Here is a 22,134-nt window from a genome sequence, read left to right on the forward strand (position 1 = left end):
CGCTGTAGAGTTTAAGTCCTCTTTTTCTCAGAAGAGGCAATTTGCACATAATATAATAGTTATATATTTTTTAATTGAATAGGCAAATTTATAAGTATAGATTTTATGTACGATTCTGAAAACAATGGGGTGTATTTATCAGGCTAAATGGACCAGAATTCAGTCTCAATTTGTGCTTAAAAACTGTCTTTCATGATTTGCAACCTTCGCTGTACTCACCGTCCCCAGGGTCCACCAGTGAGTCTCTGCCGCTGCTCTCAGTGTCTGGTATCGTCTGCAGTGCTGACATCACATCGTCATTGTGGCAGACAATCAGTGAGCTCAGCAGCTTTCAACAACAGGGTGGAGCTCACAGTTTGGCTGCCATAATGTCCGTTTCACGACCAGTTCCAAACACAGAAGCTTAACAGTGGACCTTGGGCATGAAAGATCGACGCAGTTTATTTTTTGTACGTGGTGATCGATATTTCGTGAAAAGGGGACAACCCCTTTAATGAAAACGAATACAAGGGAAGAGTGGAGAATTTACTTATGGCAACCAATAAGATTCCAGATTTTTTTATATAACATTTGCCTTGCTTTCATCCTTTTTCCACCTTCTCCGGTTTGGGGAAATTTCCCTCAGTGTATTTGTCTCTTGATGAGTTTGGATTGGAAAGTGAAGGTTGAAGTACTTCTTAATTGTTAAAAATATATATATATTATTTCTTAATTTACATAAAATAATTTTCAGTATGTAGATTTTGCAGCCAACTATTGCAGTGTCCAGTTGCTATTTGAACAGGCACAGTTTTAGTTAAACTCTCTGATTTCAGCGGCATGCTGCTTGTATTAAAATGTTGTTTATTTGAAATCACAAGAATGTGAGTTACAGTGCGGAAAATAAATATTTGATAGACTTGATTTTGTAAGTTTTCCCACCTTAAAAGAATGGAGAGGTCTGTAATTTTTATCATAGGTACAATTCAACTCTGAGAGACAGAATCAAAAAATAAAAACCAGAAAATCACATTGTATGATTTTTACATAATTAAATTGTCTTGTATTGAATGAAATAAGTATTTGATCTCGTACCAACCTGCAAGAATTCTGGCTCTCAGACCTGTTAGTTTATCTTTAAGAAGCTCTCCTACTCTGCTCTCATTACCTGTATTAATTGCACATGTTTGAACTCATTACCTGTATAAAAGACACCTGTCCACTCAATCAATCAATCATATTCCAACCTCTCCACCATAGCCAAGACCAAAGAGCTGTCTAAGGACACCAGGGACAAAATTGTAGACACAAGGCTGTGATGGGCTACAGGACAATAGGCAAGCACCTTGGTGAGAAGGCAACAACTATTGGCACAGTTATTAGAAAATCAAAGAAACACAAGATGACTGTCAAACTTACTCGGTCTGGGGCTCCATGCAAGATCTCTCTCATGGGGTAAGGGTGATTCTGAGAAAAGTCAGTAATCGGCCCAGAACTACACAGTAGGACCTGGTCAATGACCTGAAAAGAGCTGGGGCTACAGGGCCAAATATTACTGTTAGCAACACACTACGCCATGATGGATTAAAATCCTGCAGGTCACGCAAGGTCCTCCTGCTCACACCAGCACATGTTCGCCAATGACCATCTCGATGATTCAGAGGAGGCATGGGAGAAGGTCATGTGGCCAGATGAGACCAAATTATAATTTTTTGGTATCAACTCCACTCACCGTATTTGGAGGAAGAAAAAGGATGAGTACAACCCCAAGAATGCCATCACAAGCATAGTTGGGGGGAATATAATACTTTGGGGGTGCTAAAATGCAAAGGGGGACAAGACGACTGCACCGTTTTGAAGGGAGGATGGATGAGGTCATGTATTGTGAGATTGTGGCCAACAATCTCCTTCCCTCAGTAAGAGCATTGAAGATGGGTCGTGGCCGGGTCTTCCAGCATGAGAATGACCCGAAACACACAGCCAGGGCAACTAAGGAGTGGCCCCGTAAGAAGCATTCAATGTCCTGGAGTGGCCTAGACAGTCTCCAGACCTGAACCCAATAGAAAATCTTTGGAAGGAGCTGAAACTCAATGTTGCCCATTGACAGCCCTGAAACCTGAAAGATCTGGAGAAGATCTGTATGGAGGAGGGGGCCAAAATCCCTGCTGCAGTGTGTGCAAACTTGGTCAAGAACTACAGGAAATGTCTGACCTCTGTAATTGAAAACAAAGGCGTCTGTAACAAAAATTACGTTGTGTTTTTCTATTGTATCAAATACTTATTTCATGCAATAAAATGCAAATTGATTATGTAAAAATCAAACAATGTGGATTTTCTGGTTTTATTTTAAGATTCTGTCTCTCACCATTGCAGTGTAAGTACGAGAAAAATTATATTACGGTACCTCGCCATTCTTTGTAGGTGGGAAAACGTGCAAAATCTGCAGTGTATCAAATGCTTATTTTCCCCACTGTATGCTTTTACTAATCTGGATCCCATTTTGCCTATTTGCAGGAAAAGTAAGAAGGGTCTCTATGGTCAGCTGCCAGATGGGGAAGGAGTCTGATTCTGCTCAGATCCTCGTCGTGGCATAATAGTTTACTGTCATCACCAGGGTGGACACATTGAAACAAAAAGAAGGTGAAAATTGTATCAATATATGCTAGAAGCACGGTAAATTATTTCAAACAGTTACTGACAATATTTGGGGACTTTTGCTATGAAATTGATTCTTTAATTCTTCATTTATGCATCGCAGCCACGTTTTTTATAACAGATTCACAGCTATTTCTACAATAAATATATTTTATGAAATTAATCAGTGCAGTAGTTTAAGGACGGACCTTCACAATTAATTTCAGACTGAATATAAAAATAATGATTTATGTGATGTGTGGGTACTGATCTGGGCAGGTAGAAGTTGAGCACCAAGTGCTTTTGTGGCACTGATTCATTCTAACAAGAGCGTAAAACAGCACATCAATGTGCATCAAATAGTTTTCATGTGGTTCCTTCGCCTGAACGACTTAGAACTTATCTCTCCTACTTCCTGCAGCTCGTGTGTAACATTAGCCCACTTTTCTATATTACATTGTTGATGTACCATCGCTTCTAAAAGTTAAATAAATATGTAAGTTGTGTTTTGCAGAACAAGAAAAAACTGTTTCTTCAAACTTCTTCATGCTCCTGGCTCCGACCAGCCTCCAACTTGCAAGAAAAATGCAATAATATAACTAAACAGAAAAACAATGAGCCTAAAGAGAAATCATACATTTTTCTAAAATTTACTAAAAATGCTTCCTACAAAGGAACCATGAAATGGGGTGCAAATAAAGTATTTTGTCACTGTCACTGATGAGTAGACGTATCACGGAAGAAGGCTCTGTTCAAATAATTTTGCACTCGTTGACAGAGAAACGCTTCCGTCTCGCCCTTTTCTTGGCTTGGTTGACTGCAGTCCTTACGGCACATTCAAACACTTGCTGGACTCCCCGGTTATGCAGAGAAGAACACTCCAAGTATCCTTTGGCTCGGACATCTTGTGCCAGCTGCTTACCATCTGCGGCGCTGATGCATGGCACCCGAGATTGGTTCAGCTCCCTCTGGTCAGTCTGTGTGGCGATAACAAGCACTGGCACATGGGGCAGATGGTGCTTGACCTCAGTAATCCACTTATTCCTGACACTTAGAAATGAAGCATGATTGGATACGGAGAAGCAGAGTAAGACTATGTCCGCATGCTGTAATGAAATGGGACGGATACTTTTAAATGCGTCATTGCCCGCAGTGTCCCAAAGTCCGAGGCTTATCTGGACCCCATCCATGAAGACATCGACCCCTGTATTTTCATAGACTGTTGGTTTATAGGTGTCCGGAAACGTCTCGGATGTGAAACGGACAAGAAGTGACGTCTTCCCAACAGCAGCATCCCCAACCAAGACACATTTAATGGCGTTCATCTTCCTGTAATGTGGAGAGTTATGCGCTGCCAGCTACGAAGAGATGAGCCGCTCCTGGAGTTCCATCAATTTTGTAGAAATTCAGCTTCTTGATAATGAGACACTTAGATATTCCCATATGAAGACATTGCCACTTTTTCTATTCCTTCACAGTGCAATCCCAGGATCAGTTCTCTGTGGGAGAGAAAAAAACAATCCTTTAATTATTATTATTATTATTATTATTATTATTATTATTATTATTATTTTTTATAGCGCCATTTATTCCATGGCGCTTTTCATGTGAGATATGATTTTATCTTGCTAATTAAATAAACCATATTCCATATGAGGAGTTCGTCAGCAGAAAATGACTGTACAAACCGAGTACAGGCGCTCAGTGCACCCTTCCCATCTACATGTTCTCCATCCATCTCTGGCAACAGCAAATTCAGAGATATCAATCAAGGAAGAGGCGGGATATATGGAAAACAAGTAGAAGGAGAGATGCAGTAAATTGCTCAGCCAACGGTGCTTAGTTTGTACAGTCATCCTGTGCCGACAGACATCCTTTATACATTCAAATTCTTACTAACTGCAAATAAACTAAGGATAATACAGCTATGAATCCAAAGAGTCTCCACAGTGCGTGTACCCCTTGTTCAGACTAACTGATCATGAACTACGCTTAACAAAATGGGGAGAGACAAAATCACATTTTCAATACGACTGTATAAAATAACATCACAAAATATATAAAAGTGCAATAATTGAATAAATGTTCTAAAAATTATGATAATGCTCTGGTTGCTGTAAATTTGTTGAATTTGGATTTCTGGTCAGTGTATTTATGAAATTAACAACCAATACACAGAGAAAAGACAGATTTAGAAATATGCAGAAACATCACTAAAAAAACCAAACATATAAAATGTACAGAAATTCTCCAAAAGCCACAATTGGCTGCTGAAAAGCCCAGCAAGGCAATGTCTGTATCTTGCAAGGAAATGGGTCGGATACTTATAAATGGATAATTGCCAGCAGTGTTCCAAAGACCGAGGCTTGTCTGAACCAAGCTTGTCATTGGATTATTTATATATTCACAGAAGAGGTGCACAACTAAATATAGATATATACACACATGCTTCAGTACAAACATTTTATGTAGCTATGATCGCACTGCTTCAGTTGATACCGTACTAGTGATCTCAGTAATTAGCACCGCAGTACTGATGTTATAGCTTTAGTGTCAAATATTCTATCAGTAGGAACACTACAAGATGCCCTTTTTTTACAATTTTAAGATTTTTGATATAATGTAGATAGTAAAATATTTCAGTTTGAAAAATGTACAAGAAGCCAAAAACTGTGCAAATTAAATATCACAAAAATTACAGTATCACACAATGTAAATATTTGCTGGCTATAGACGCAGTACAATAAAAATGAGGAATAATTTGTATGTGAATACATCTATTAAAACAACCACGCAAAACACTGACTATACCAGCAGAAAGAAACATCTCTCTTCATTGCTTTCCTCGGCCAAATGTATTTAGGAATAACTATTATGAGAAATCATTTATGTAGATACAAATAATATTTCAAGTCTTCATTTATAAAAATCCCAATTTCAAAAGCGCCATAATACATACATAACAATTATATGAACCAGAAGTGTCATATGCTCATGTATATGTTTGTATGTATTTACACAATAGCATAAAGCATCATTTGAAAAATAAATATAAAAAATATTTACATAAAGACAAAGCACCCATGATAACGACATAATCAGTATTTTATCTGAAGAGGAACACTATGTATTATGTAATTCCACATCTTGAAGAACGAGCAATACTAGCGTGCTGTATTGCTGGTAAATATATACAAATCAGCAATTCAACAGACTAATATTGCTTATATTTATATATACAGTATATATATATATATATATATATATATATATATATATATATATATATATATATATATATATATATATATATATATACTCAAAGGTATGATGGATGTATTTTGTGGAAGTTTCACACTTTGCAATCACAGAAGCATGTAAGCTTTTTGGAATCTATTAATAATTTTATAGGCAGAAGTGGATTCTATAGTATGTAAGAATTTGTTACTTACACATAGAAAAATCTTAAAGATTGACCGTCCTCGGTGGTTGATACCTTGTATTGCTAACTGAAATGCTGGTAACAAATAGCAAGCTTTCGAGACTTCTTCCTTACACATAGGCAGCGCTGTAGTGTGGGGTTCTCTAGTTCTATGTGGTTAGTTATGTAAGTCCCACACACTAAACTAGTCTTAGCCAGAATGTTCCCTTTCCTCTCTTAGTCTAAGTTCACATTAGCGTTCGGCGCCGCAGCGTCGGGCGCCGCAGCGTCGCCGCATGCGTCATGCGCCCCTATATTTAACATGGGGGCGCATGGACATGCGTTGTGCTGCGTTGTGCGACGCATGCGTTTTTTTGGCCGCAAGCGTTGGGCGCAGAGAACGCAGCAAGTTGCATTTTTTTTGCGTCCAACTTTCGGCGAAAAAGGACGCATGCGTCGCAAAACGCAGCGTTTTAGCGTGCGTTTTGTTGCGTTTTTGTTTGCGTTTGCACAACGCAAATGTGAACGTAGCCTTAGTAATGTAACATCTCTGCAGATACTATAAGACTAGACTCTCCAGAATATTATAATAACTGAAACACTCCTGCATGAGCAGATATGATATGTATGATATGGATGGGTGGATAGATCAATAGATACTGTAGATAGACAGACAGACAGACAGACAGACAGACAGACAGACAGATAGATAGATAGATAGATAGATAGATAGATAGATAGATAGATAGATAGATAGATAGATAGATATGATTTAATGCTAATGAATACTGTAACTATATCCAGATTTTAGCATCTGCCTTAAGGTGCAATTCCCAGATTTGTCAAATACGTACAGCATCACAGGGATATATGATGTTTTAAGTTCAGGTTATAAGATGAGAACAGTATAGAAATTGAGGCTGTAAAAAAAAAACACTAAGGCTACTTTCACACTAGCGTCGGTATGGGGCCGTCGTGCTGCGTCGGCCCGACGTACCGACGCATACTGTGCAAGCGCCGCACAACGGGGGCAGCGGATGCTGTTTTTCCACGCATCCGCTCCCCCATTGTGAGGTGCGGGGAGGTGGGGGCGGAGTTCCGGCCGCGCATGCATGGTCGGAAATGGCGGACCGTTGGCACCAAAAAACGTTACATGTAACGTTTTTTGCTGCCGGCAGTCCGCCACAACACGACGCAACCGTCACAAGACGGTTGCGACGTGTGTCAATACGTCGCAATACGTCGCTAATGTTAGTCTATGGGGAAAAAACGCATCCTGCAGACGACTTTGCAGGATGCGTTTTTTCGCCAAAACGTCGCATTGCGACGTATGCAAAAAAACGCTAGTGTGAAAGTAGCCTTACATGTAGCCACATTGTAAGCATATCAATCAGCCCCAAAAATGTTAAGGACACAATGGTACTGAATATTCTGCCATTTTCCTTGCAAGATCTATACATGATTTTATCATTTTATTCCATGCACGATCCACCTGCTTTGACATTTTGATGTCTTGGTATATTTTTTTTAATCTTCGTTTGTACAATAATTGTTTCAATGAAATGCTTCATCCATTTATCTATCTATCTATCTATCTATCTATCTATCTATCTATCTATCTATCTATCTATCTCATATCTAACTATTATCTATTTTTTTTCTATCTATCTCATATCTATCTATTTCATATCTATCTTTCTTTCTATTATCTATCTATCTATCTATCTATCTATCTATCTATCTATTATCTATCTGTTTATCTATCTCATATTGATCTATTATCTATCTATCTATCTATCTATCTATCTATCTATCTATCTATCTATCTATCTATCTATCTATCTATCTATCATCTATCTTCTATCTATCCATCTATCTATCTATCAATCATCTATCTATTATCTATCTATATATCTTTCTATCTATTATCTATCTATCTCATATCTATCTTTATATCTACTGTATCTATCTATCTTCTATCTATCATCTATTTATCTATCTATCTATCTATCTATCTATCTATCTATCTATCTATCTATCTATCTTCTATCTATCCCATATCTATCTATCTATCTATCTATCTATCTATCTATCTATCTATCTATCTTTTTCTACTAGGTGAACACATTTCCACATGTTGTATCATAGTGAGTTCTTGGAAGTGAACAGCTATGTGTTTAATAATGAAACATTTTAGGTTTTCACATTAAGGTAATTCATTAATTTTAGCACATCTATAAGGAAAGGTACAGACGATTGTATTTTCGGTCCGTGTTCCGTCTGTGGACTCAACGGACATCACACTGATCCAATATTAACCAGCATGCCTTCATACTCCAATGGTTTCTCACACAAACTGATGGTCTATGTAAAAAAAATTGCACCATGCACAAATCTGGTGCGATTTAGGGACAAGTATACATCAATAACAGACAGCTATAGCAACGAGCACCCGGAACGGCACAAGGAACCAGTAATGTCCACAATTTGCCGATGTGATTAGTCCAAGGATTAGTACAGACGTCTGACCCCAGGCTAAAAGCAACTTGTGCATTTAGATTTTGTTCTCAGGAATGGAAGAGGTTAATACTTAAATGAAATCAATCCATGGCTTCCACCGCCAACCCAAAAGTGGGTTGACATTAACCAATTTTGTAGAGTTATACCACCATTGACAGGTAAACGTTTACCGATCTGCGGGTGTTTAATAGCCTGATTACACAGACAGGCTGCACTTATGATGTGCACTGAGCCATATGTAATCAATCATTCCCTACACCCTACTATATTACTCTATATATAACAATTATTTCCGCTGGCAGCTATGAATTAACCCCGGAGATTTCTAGACTAAATATTGCATTAGAAAACAATAGGACATTTCTGATAGAACTGTATTCATGTTAATGAAGTGCTTTGTTTAAGCTGAGTTCCCGTATGACTTTTTTATTGTACTTTTAAATCTATTTCAACACTATTAAAGTATATTAAGAAGGAAGTAAAATGAAAACCTATGGAATTGTTTCAGTGATTTGCATTTTTGTGAAACCATTTTTGCAGGTAAAAAACATTCCAGAAATGTAAAAACCGGATAAACCATGTCACTAAAATTCACATTGCACATTATAGAAAAAACACATTTTAAGAAAATAAATGCAGTTATTTCATTAAAGAGCACACAAAAATAAATTGCCATAAAAACTTACAGCAAAAACTCAACCTAATGATTACTACAAGAGAAATTTTGCAGTAAACACAGTCAAGCCCATCCATCTATACAGAGCAGATACATATCTTTTCATTGGGTCACAAATTCTGCTGACCCCACAAATCCAGTTGTTCCTAAAGTATGCGCTCATCTCAGGGCAAGGCCCATCGGATGGTCATCCTATCCTCCGGTGGGCCAGTCCTATTCTCTCATCAGTAACGAACCTATGTAATTCTGAATTGCTGACTGATGTTTTCTCTGCTACACATGTATTCAAACATTATCTTTTCGCAAAAAAGTAGGGAGCATATGTCTTTACAAATTATGTTAATTATCACATGAATTCTCCTGACGAACAGGACTGTACAACCCTGGACCTTTAATAAAGCTTTCAAACCCTAAATAACTTTCTCTGCCGTCTTTTGCCAGCACCTTGGCATCATTACAACCTTCACATTTACTATTATATGACCAAACAAATATCTATTCACAATTGCATCACAACAGATTGTGAGACACAGAGGTCGTGCGTGCTGCTCTTATGTCTGTGGTAACTAACCATCTTCAAAAGCCCTCACTTACCCGGGGCCTCATGATCTTGTGGGTTCTTCCGATCATCCGTCTGACTTTGAGCGCTTGCACCAAGTGGTGTTATTAACCTTCCAGTTATCTTTTCAGATTAGTCCTCAGGTAGCATTTATACAGAGGGCGGGGAGGATTGTGGCCCCACACCATGTGGTACAGCGCTTGTCATGATTGGATGGAGAAGCCTTAACTGAGCATCACAGTACACCAGTAAAAAGGCATTGAAGGGGTTGTTCGGTTTAATAATCCGTTATTTTTTTTTATATAACTGAATACTTATTGATTTTTCCATTAGTTAGTAAAAGGAAGTCCCTCATTTAAGACCTTCATCTTCTAGGTGGAGCAGAAAACCCAATATGGAGGACATCACATCTGCAGTATATGGACATTTAAAGGGAATCTGTCACCCCAAAAATCGTATATGAGCTAAGGCCACCAGCATCAGGTGCTTATCTACAGCATTCTGTAATGCATTCTGTAATGCTGTAGATAAGCCCCGATGTAACCTGAAAGATAAGAAAAAGAGGTTATATTATACTCACATAGGGGCGGTCCCGCTGCGGTCCGGGTGGTGTCATGGTCCGGGTCCGGCACCTCCTATTTTCATACGATGACATCCTCTTCTTGTCTTCCTGCCACAGCTCCTGGGCAGGCGTACTTTGTCTGCCCTGTTGAGGGCAGAGTAAAGTACTGCAGTGCGCAGGCGCTGGGAAAGGTCGGAGAGGCCCGACGCCTGCGCACTGCAGTACTTTGCTCTGCCTTCATCAGGGCAGACAAAGTACGCCTGCGCCGGAGCCGCCGCAGGAAGACAAGAAGAGGACGTCATCGTATAAAGCTAGGAGTCGCCGGACAGTGACCGTGATGCCCATCGGACTCGGACCGCCCCTGAGTGAGTATAATCTAACCTGTTTTTCTTACCTTTCAGGTTACATCGGGGGCTTATCTACAGCATTACAGAATGCTGCAGATAAGCCCCTGATGCCGGTGGCCTTAGTTTATAGGCCGTTTTTGGGGTGACAGATTCCCTTTAATGCTTAATTTCCGCTGCAGAGGCGCTTCAGGTAAAACTAGCTGCCTGGTTGCCTAATGTATTATAGCTGATGGCTTGCAGACACAACAGCAGTAAAACCAATATAGGAAAGACCGAATATGGGTCACAAAGGACGCAAATAAAGTAGATTGATAATAAAACACCTTGCCAAAGGACATGGTCCAAAACGCACATCGGGGTATGTGCCACATCTACACAGCATATCGTCAGGTAATTATGCCTTCTCATCTCGCATCATGGGTTCACTGACCTTGACTGTATGCATACTATGTGTGACATACTGTTATTGCAATATTTGCATGTAGGTCATCCCATTGTGAGGCAGTGACCGGTGTCACAGGTAGGGGTCACTGTTTGTTCTCCCCAGGATGCGCACGGAGGCGTAGTAAGGCCATTAGGGGACGTTGCAGTCACAGGCGTAGCTGTGATTGCAATGGTGAAGCAGTGACCGATGTCACATTTAGGGGTCACTGTGTTCTTCCCAAGATGTGCACAGAGGTGTATGAAGGCCATAGGAGTGCATGGCAGTCACGGGCATAGCGGTGTCTGCAATGCAGACTGGAAATAATAAAAATAAGTGTAGTCTTGGACATCCTAGTGTCCAAGGCAGATGTAGGGAAAACCTGCTCTGGGATGTTGTGTTGTGAGACAGACTGCAAGATGGTAGTCATGCAGTTTGTTGCATTCCAGGCCCGGGTTTTCCATGTGGCTGAAGGCCACAGGTTTCTTTGTTAAAAGCCCTGCAGGAAAGGGTTTCGGTGTGTCAGGGCCAGTGTCAGTTGGTGTAGGTGAGAGTGCAGAGCAGAGGTTCTGCAGAGCTTTGTCTGTGTGAAAAGACACAGGACAGAGCGGAGCCAATAGGCCTGGTACCCGCAGCGTACACAGCGGTGCTGCCATCCACGGTAACTGGTCTCAGAGGTGGACTGTCCTGTGCCCAAAGGAGGACTGGCATGTTTAACGGCTGCAAACAGGTGGATATGGTACTCGGCTGTAATGCGGCAGAAGCAGTGTGAAAGACTGGTGGAAAGCATGCAAAGATGAATGAAAGCTGTGATTAAAAATCATGGTTATTCCACAAAATATTGATTTCTGAACTCTTCGTGAGTTAAAACATTAGTATTGTTGTTTCTAAATGATGTTAACTTGTTTTCTTTGCATTATTTGAGGTCTGAAAGCACTGGGGGTTTTTCTTTGTAATTTTGACCATTTCTCCTTTTCAGAAAAAAACCCAAAATGTATTGCTTGGAAATTCGGAGACATGTTGTCAGATGTTTATAGAATAAAAGAACAGTTTACATTTTGCTCAAAAATATACATATAAAGAGAAAAACCAGACAATCCGAAAATTTTGCAGTGGTCTCTTAATTTTTGCCAGAGCTGTATTTCAGTATCACCACTGATATACTGATACATAAGTACTAGTTGTGATATATATGCATTGCCTTGGTTCAGTGTGTTCTGGCCTAGACACAGCAGCACTGCAACCTTATTTTTAAGAAGGAAAAAAAATTGGGGGCAGTGTTTTTTAAAAATATTTTTTGTATACAGGACATTTTTTTCTGCTTCACTTGACTCAGTTGTCCAATTTGGAGCTCATGGTTGCTATGGCAACCAAGAGCCTAATAATGGCCCCAATTCTGCCACAGATCAATATGTAATATATCCTTCCAGAAGTACAATGTGTTAGACTTCCTGACAGCATCAGGGCTCGTTCACACAACCATATATTGGGTCCGAGTGCTGTCCATGAAAAAAACGGATGCACTCAGACCAATGTTATTCAATGGGGCAGTGCAGATGACTGATTTTTTTCCCGGACTGAATTTACTTGTAAGAAAAATTGCAGCATGCACGAATTTGTTCCATAAGGGTATGTGCACACGCTGCGGATTTTGCTGCGGATTCGCAGCGGATTTGGCGCTGCGGATCCGCAGCAGTTTTCCCAAAGTTTACAGTACCATGTAAACCTATGGGGAAAAAAACCCGCTGTGCACATGCTGCGGACAAATCCGCGTGGAAACGCAGCGGATTATTTTCCGCAGCATGTCAATTCTTTGTGCGGATTCCGCAGCGGTTTTCGACATGCACCAATAGGAAAGTGCAGTTGAAAACCCGCAGAGGAATCCGCAGAAGAAACCGTGATAAAATCCGCAGTGAAAACCGCAGTGGTTTTGCACTGCGGATTTTCCAAATCCGCTGCGGAAAAATCCGCAGCAGAATCCGCAACGTGTGCACATACCCTAAATCAGACGAGACTCACCCATACAGGTCTATTGTTGCATGAAAAAAAAATGGATGCCATGCGGAGACACAATATAGCATCCGATTTTCCGATTTTTAAAAAAATCGACCCACTTTTCTGGATAAAACTCTGAACAATTTTTATAGGCCTGTGTGAACCTACCCTAACTATTTTTTAACTTTCTAGCAGATCAAAAATGGCATTTTTTGAAGTTACCTTTGTGGGATTAATAAAAATTATAAAAAATCAAAAACATAAATAAATAAAAGATATTTGATTAATGAAAAACTAATGTAAAAAAAAAGTACAGTATATATTGGGCCCTGGGCTCACGTGTCATAACAACTGCACATGAGCCCCGGGAGAGTGAGTGCCGACACCGCTGGAACGTCGCCGGCACGGGAGGTGAGCAGAAATTTATTTATTTTATCGGGGCCAAACATTGGGAATGAGAAGGGGTTGTCCTAGTAGTGGACAACCTCTTTAAGGCCAAATTAGACCTGGTTCTCAGTGCAGTGGGTTCACCAATAACTTGAAACTGAAGAAACCTGTCCATAGTGAGAACATGCAAAAATGTTGTCACTCTCTTGTGATCTCAATCAATAGGGGAAAAAAGTCCCAGATAAATAGAAAAAAAGTCAACTCTGCTTTTTACCAATCTGCCAAACTTTTCGCTATTGTCAATTAACTTGACATGTTTTGGTTGTTTGGGTAAGAGCAATGGGTTAATGATAGAATTTGTGGATTTTAGAGAACTCATCTCAAAACAGGAGAGTGTTTCCAGTATCAGCAAGTGACCTGAGCAGTGAGTGAAGGGGGCTGGCTGACTGCTCCTTACACACTGCTCCGGTCATGTGCCCCCCAGGAAACACTGTCCAGTATAGGAGAGCAGGGTGGAAAGGCCTTAGGCAGGGTACAGTGGCTACAAGCAAATCAGGGTATCAAGGATAATACAACTATATGAATAAGCTGTAATATTAGTGATTACAGCAGTCTTAATGCTATATTTATCTCCTGGAAAACCCCTGTAACTATTGAAACTAGATTACAATAAATAACAATGAAACAAATAACATAATGGAGAAGTGAAACTTTTCTATTTGCGTCTCGGCTTTGCAAACAATTTTAGGGCTCCTAAATCTTACAATAGCACGGTGTTTAAAAACTGGCCATAGACAAGTAGATGACAAAACATCTACACTCTGTGTACCTGGAAAAAGAAGTCATGCCAGTGTGGACAGCCTGTCTCTTGGAGATATCGGGGTAAGATTGGATAGAAAAGGTTGGATTTAAAGCACCACTCCGTCAGATTTTTTAAATTTCAGTTTTTGCCACTAATATAAGTATCCTGACCCTAGTATTATGCTTACCGGCTGCCATCTTCAGCTCTTCTCTACACCGTTCCAGTCCCGATCTGCCATCTTGTGACCACAACTTCTGCCTGACCAGAAGTCAGTGGTAATGATCCCAAGCTCTCAGTATAAGTCTATGAGAGACTGTAATTCTGGCCTCGTTCTGGCTCTCATGGACTTATATTGAGATGTGACCTCTGACTCGTCCAGCAAACACTTGAGTGATCCACAACCTGCAGAAGGCAACTGGAGTTGTGCCGGGATGAACTGGAAATGAGGGCTGGTGAGTATATTACTAAGGTCGGTGAATTTACATTGGCAGCACCACTCCAGCTGTAAAACTTAAAAAAAGACTGGAGTAGAGTTCTAAGCATATTTAATAATCCTTTATTTCACAGAGATATCTGGTAGCGTTTCTTGTTCTCCTCCACATAAACAATGGCTCCCATTCATCCAGACCAGTATTGCTTCTGTGCACATTACCACACATATTACTCCAGACACTGAGCTCAACATTGACACATGGTAAGGTTTAATATTAGACAGTGTAGGACCGTCCTGATCAGAGTCACCTTGTTGTGGTGGGATGGCTTTTATGCTATTATTTTATTTAAAAAAAGTATTACTAAAAACTCTGTTATTTTGCTTTTTATTTACTTAGTTACACAGGGTATTTGCTCACTTTTCTTTTTCTCTTGTAGGTTTTATATGGAGTAAGATTTGTGCAGTAAGGTATGCCAGAGCTCATGATGAATTAGCCGACCGGACATAACCACTCTCCATCCCACTTCCATCTTTCCCCAGCCCTGCCCATTTTGACAGAGATGGCCAAAACTGGTGTGAAAATACCAACCTCGAGTTGTGCAAAAGTTTTACAACTCTTTAAAGTGTTTTATGTCAAAGTTCTGTCATAAACAGTTAGAAGAATCTGAGCCGATATGTCTAGTTGGCCAAGTCTTGCAGGTATATTAATTGGAGAATTAGGGAAAAAAGCTTGTGGCCAAAAGATTGTTCAGATAACTTTATTAGTCTATGGCTTTTGCACACATTTGCCACTATCATACCTGCTGATACCGAATATATCCAAAACAAACTCAGAAGAACACTGATGAATAGAGAAACTCCTCTACTGTTATTATGGCTATAAAAGAAAACCTGTACTAGAGGCGGGCTTACACTAGCCAACCCACGGCATTAAATGACCGATGATAGGTTATATGCTTAATAGCTTGTTTAAACAGGCTGACCGCACTTCTCATGTGCACAGACCAATGAGTTATAGGTCGTTCTGTGCACAGAACGTTATGTGCTGCCGAATATGATTTTAAAGCAAGCTGACAAATGAGCGCTATGCTTGTTCATTGGGCGATTGGGAGCTTGCTTCCATTGCAGGATTATGAGGAAGTGAGCGTTCTTAGGAGTGCTCATTCACAATAACCATCTAGTGTAAATACAACTTAAGAAGATTTATTATTTATGCTTTTTAAATCATCATAGACTCTGGGTGAGATTAGTCTGACGACTGAAAACGGGACCAAATCACAGCAATTAGCATCTTGCTTAGAGCCGGACCATCTGTTCTCACCGTAATAATTTTACAAGAGTGGAATACTCACTTGATACCATGTGACCTGAGGATGAGTTACCCTTGTGTCATATGCCTAGACAAATCAGTTCTCATGCTTTGCACTGACGAGGGCCAACAGTCGGAAACACCGTGTCTGCAAATTGAGATACTGATTTGGCTTTTATCCTAAGTCATATTACAAGACTCGTTAAAGGATCAATTGTGACTTGTAGGATCGCTACTTACAACAGGTGGCGCTATAGGGTTCAAGTCCTCGTTTGCATATTAAATTTCCCAGAGGAGAATTGCACGGCAAATAAGCCTCCTTACCTTGACAAGCCAGAGCTGGTATGTCACTCTCCACAAGGTGAAACCTTACCCCTTAGACCTTGTGTCATAGAATCAGAAGTTTATATTAATAAAGCTTTGAGCAAAAGTACCAACCCGTCCTTAAAACAATGCCTCTTGTTATCATACCCACTTTATTTGTCCACAAAAAAATATATGTCCTATGCACAGAATAGCTGATAAATGTATAATTGAAAAAGGGCCATTACCTGGGACCCCCACTGATACTGAGAAAGGTGATCTAATGTTCCCTTCTTAGATAGGCTCATGGATGTGCACTACTGTTTCATTCATCGTTATGGTACTGAGGGAGCATCACACCCATTGCCAATATCATTGAGAGTCCCAGCTGTGGATAAGATGAAAGTGTTGTGTATGGTCCAAACATTTGAGAAAAGACTGAAAAGCTAACGATGTTCTGAATTCTTGGGCTCCTCCCATGAATGGCTTCCAAATCTACAGTATTGCCATAATGGAAAAGAATCACAACTGTAGAACCGACCTACAGTTAGGTCCATATATATTTGGACAGAGACAACCTTTTTCTAATTTTGGTTATAGACATTACCACAATGAATTTTAAACAAAACAATTCAGATGCAGTTGAAGCTCAGACTTTCAGCTTTCATTTGAGGGTATCCACATTAAAATTGGATGAAGGGTTTAGGAGCTTCCGCTCCTTAACATGTGCCACCCTGTTTTTAAAGGGACCAAAAGTAATTGGACAATTGACTCCAAGGCTATTTCATGGACAGGTGTGGGCAATCCCTTCATTATGTAATTCTGAATTAAGCAGATAAAAGGCCTGGAGTTGATTTGAGGTGTGGTGCTTGCATTTGGAAGGTTTTGCTGTGAAGTAAACATGCGGTCAAAGGAGCTCTCCATGCAGGTGAAACAAGCCATTCTTAAGCTGCGAAAACAGAAAAAACCCATCCGAGAAATTGCTACAATATTAGTAGTGGCAAAATCTACAGTTTGGTACATCCTGAGAAAGAAAGAAAGCACTGGTGAACTCATCAATGCAAAAAGACCTGGGCGTCCACGGAAGACAACAGTGGTGGATGATCGCAGAATAATCTCCATGGTGAAGAGAAACCCCTTCACAACAGCCAACCAAGTGAACAACACCCTCCAGGAGGTCGGCGTATCAATATCCAAATCTACCATAAAGAGAAGACTGCATGAAAGTAAATACAGAGGGTTCACTGCACGGTGCAAGCCACTCATAAGCATCAAGAATAAAAAGGCTAGACTGGACTTTGCTAAAAAACATCTAAAAAAGCCAGCACAGTTCTGGAAGAACATTCTTTGGACAGATGAAACCAAGATCAACCTCTACCAGAATGATGGAAAGAGAAATGTATGGCGAAGGCGTGGTACAGCTCATGATCCAAAGCATACCACATCATCTGTAAAACACAGCGGAGGCAGTGTGATGGCTTGGGCATGCATGGCTGCCAGTGGCACTGGGTCACTAGTGTTTATTGATGATGTGACACAGGACAGAAGCAGCCGAATGAATTCTGAGGGATTCAGAGACATACTGTGTGCTCAGATCCAGCCAAATGCAGCCAAACTGTCATACTACAGATGGACAATGACCCAAAACATAAAGCCAAAGCAACCCAGGAGTCTATTAAAGCAAAGAAGTGGAATATTCTTGAATGGCCAAGTCAGTCACCTGATCTCAACCCAATTGAGCAGCATTTCACTTGTTATAGACTAAACTTCAGACAGAAAGGCCCACAAACAAACAGCAACTGAAAACCACTGCAGTGAAGGCCTGGCAGAGCATCAAAAAGGAGGAAACACAGCGTCTGGTGATGTCCATGAGTTCAAGACTTCAGGCAGTCATTGCCAACAAAGGATTTTCAACCAAGTACTAGAAATGAACATTTTATTTACAATTATTTAATCTGTCCAATTACTTTTGGTCCCTTTAAAAACAGGGTGGCACATGTTAAGGAGCTGAAACTCCTAAACCCTTCATCCAATTTTAATGTGGATACCCTCAAATGAAAGCTGAAAGTCTGAACTTCAACTGCATCTGAATCGTTTTGTTTAAAATTTATTGTGGTAATGTCTAGAACCAAAATTAGAATAATGTTATCTCTGTCCAAATATATATGGACCTAACTGTATATAAAGAATTGTCTATACTGTACATATGGGCACATGCAGGTTTGGACTGGCCCACAAGGGAACAGGTGACTCCTCTGATGGGCCACTGGGCAGGAGTGGGTCCCCATCACCCTGTATGAGCAGTAGTTGGTTCAATACACTTCATTCACTATGTACTGACAAAGGCCGCATCTCATCATTCATTTAACAAACTACCAAGTTTATTATTATAGAAAAATTTGTGAATGAGGGAATGTAATATTTGCTTGTAGCTGAACAATGGGCCCCTGGAGACTATGTTACTGGTGAGCCTTGGCATCCCAGACTGACACTGGGCACTGAACAATGGGCTCCTGGACACTATGTTACTGGTGGGCCCTTGGCATCCCAGACCGACACTGGGCACTGAATAATGGGCTCCTGGACACTATGTTACTGGTGGGCCCTTGGCATCCCAGACCGACACTGGACACTGAACAATGGGCTCCTGGACACTATGTTTCTGGTGGGCCCTTGGCATCCCAGACCGACACTGGACACTGAACAATGGGCCCCTGGAGACTATGTTACTGGTGACCCTTGGCATCCCAGACCGACACTGGGCACTGAACAATGGGCCCCTGGAGACTATGTTACTGGTGACCCTTGGCATCCCAGACCGACACTGGACACTGAACAATGGGCTCCTGGACACTATGTTTCTGGTGGGCTCTTGGCATCCCAGACCGACACTGGACACTGAACAGTGGGCCCCTAGAGACTATGTTACTGATGGGCCCTTGGCATCCCAGACCGACACTGGGCACCTGAATAAAAAAATGTCAAATAGTGAGTTGGGCAATCATAAATGGCACCGTTCATCAATATTTAAAATAGAAATGCAATGGATATCACATATACAGTCAAGCAAAACAAATTTGCGTACCCTGATCCAGCAACCATGTTGGTAGTCCATGGCCACCAGACCAAAGCCTTGCGAGCCTCCTGTTACCTGCCTGCATTTATGGCTCCTCATTTGACTAGTAGGCCCAGCCCAACATTATCGTGTTATGCTCACATGGGTGTTGGGACTATAATCAGAATAGGCATTGAGGGATGCCAAATGGTAGGAAGACTACTAACTTGGCCACTGGGCCAGGAACCTTTTTTTAAGCTTAATTCAAATCATAATTTATGTTACAAATAACAGTAGGCAATTGCTTTTAATAAAAAATATAAACGTTATTTCCTATCATGCAAAAAATAGACGAGAAAATGCAAATGCCAAAAAAAGCAGGAAAGTTTAAGCTAATTTAGAAACCAGTCTGCAAAGTCCTTCCTCAGTGGCTGTAAAATTACCAAGCAAATGACTGTTTATTTCTGTACTTTATAAGTTAGTCGTTCTGCTACTAACACCAGAGTCATTAATTAAACTGAAGGAAGTGCTAAAGGCTAAACACAAGATCTTCCTGAAATCATCTTAAATAAATCTATATTATGACTGTGCACGGTTGCCATCTGTTCCCGCACCTGCACAGTCGCAGCTCTTTATACATAATTAGGGAAAGTTTACTTTGGCATTGAAAAGTCAATTATTTTCAGTAAACACAAAGCACAGATGCCCGTCATGACATATCAGGAGTTTGCATACAGAAAAGGGAACTAATAAGAAAATATGGATGACACATGGAAATATGGATGACAAATTCAACAAACTGATGAAAAACGGACTGCTTCTCATCGTGTGCAAAAAAAGGATGCTTGAACAAGGCCTTACTTACAGAACCATAAGAGTAAAAAGCAGCCATGTTTTTGCAATCCTGCACATTCTCTTTAAGAAGTTCAAACATAAAAGCTATTGGTGTAAATGTAAAAATTAAAGGAAATTTACATGATTACTTTCAGAACCTCAGTAATAAACTTACCGTATATACTCGAGTATAAGCCGGCCCGAGTATAAGCCGACCCCCTAATTTTGCCACAAAAAACTGGGAAAACGTATTGACTCGAGTATAAGCCTAGGGTGGAAAATGCAGCAGCTACCAGTGAATTTCAAAAATAAAAATAGATGCTCCATACCGTTCATTATGGCCCCATAGATGCTCCATATAAAGCTGTGCCACATATAATGCTCTGCACCGTTCATTATGGTCCCATAGATGCTCCACATAAAGCTGTGCCATATATAATGCTCTGCACCGTTCATTATGGCCCCATAGATGCTCCACATAAAGCTGTGCCATATATAATGCTCTGCACCGTTCATTATTGCCCCATAAATGCTCCATATAAAGCTGTGCCATATATAATGCTCTGCACCGTTCAGTATGGCCCCATAGATGCTCCATATAAAGCTGTGCCATATATAATGCTCTGCACCGTTCATTATGGTATCAAAACCAGGCAACATACTTGATACTGAGAGGAATAGCAAAGCACTAAATAGTGCCAAGCAGCCCCTCACCATAAAAAGCCAACTCCATATAAGCCATATAAAAACAAGAGAGAACCCAGGAGTATGAAGATAGAAAATACTTTATTAATACATATACATCATAATTACTTAATAGAAAAAGTAGAAAACATAATAAAACCAGGATGGTAATAAGAGTGGGTAGGAGTCACCAGGTGTGCAGCACCCGTGGGACCAGCATGCATAACACTACAGGCAAGAGACCACTACTCTAGTAATGTATAAATGTGTAAGTCTAAGTGACATAAATATAAGTGGTCTGGATTAATCTTACCGCTGCTGGATCCAAAGGTGGCGCACACCGGGATATGTCCCTTAGGCAAGGTCCCCGACGCGCGTTTCGCCCGCGATATTCGGTAGCTTTATCAAGGGGAGATCTCCCCTTGATAAAGCTACCGAATATCGCGGGCGAAACGCGCGTCGGGGACCTTGCCTAAGGGACATATCCCGGTGTGCGCCACCTTTGGATCCAGCAGCGGTAAGATTAATCCAGACCACTTATATTTATGTCACTTAGACTTACACATTTATGCATTACTAGAGTAGTGGTCTCTTGCCTGTAGTGTTATGCATGCTGGTCCCACGGGTGCTGCACACCTGGTGACTCCTACCCACTCTTATTACCATCCTGGTTTTATTATGTTTTCTACTTTTTCTATTAAGTAATTATGATGTATATGTATTAATAAAGTATTTTCTATCTTCATACTCCTGGGTTCTCTCTTGTTTTTATACCGTTCATTATGGCCCCATAGATGCTCCATAGAAAGCTGTGCCACATAAAATGCTCTGCACCGTTCAGTATGGCCCCATAGATGCTCCATATAAAGCTGTGCCATATATAATGCTCTGCACCGTTCATTATGGCCCCATAGATGCTCCATATAAATCTGTGCAATATATAATGCTGCTGCTGCTGCAATTAAAAAAAAAATGACATACTCACCTCTCTTGCTGCCTGCAGCTCCTCAGCGTCCCGTCTTGGCGTCTCTCCGCACTGAGTGTTCAGGCAGAGGGCGGCGCGCACACTAGTACGTCATTGCGCCCTCTGACCTGAACAGTCAGAGCAAGAGGATGCGGAAGACGGAGCGGCGCCCAGCGTGTGGAACGCGGACAGGTAACTATGACATACTTACCTGCTCCCAGCGTCCCTGGCTCCTTATCCTGGACAGCT

The 22,134-nt window shown here is 40.7% G+C and overlaps 1 protein-coding gene across 1 annotated transcript in view; it reads right to left on the reverse strand.

The window, feature by feature from the left end:
- Positions 1–2,691: 2,691 nt before the first annotated feature.
- Positions 2,692–22,134, reverse strand: part of RHOH (ras homolog family member H) — a 50,516-nt gene continuing 31,073 nt past the window's right edge. The window contains exon 2 of the mRNA XM_077276418.1: positions 2,692–4,112. Coding sequence (XP_077132533.1) covers positions 3,366–3,938 — 573 coding nt within the window. The 5' untranslated portion in view covers positions 3,939–4,112 and the 3' untranslated portion in view covers positions 2,692–3,365. The remainder of the gene's footprint in view (positions 4,113–22,134) is intronic.

The sequence above is a fragment of the Ranitomeya variabilis genome, chromosome 1, assembly GCF_051348905.1.
Source record: "Ranitomeya variabilis isolate aRanVar5 chromosome 1, aRanVar5.hap1, whole genome shotgun sequence".
Lineage (NCBI taxonomy): Eukaryota > Metazoa > Chordata > Amphibia > Anura > Dendrobatidae > Ranitomeya > Ranitomeya variabilis.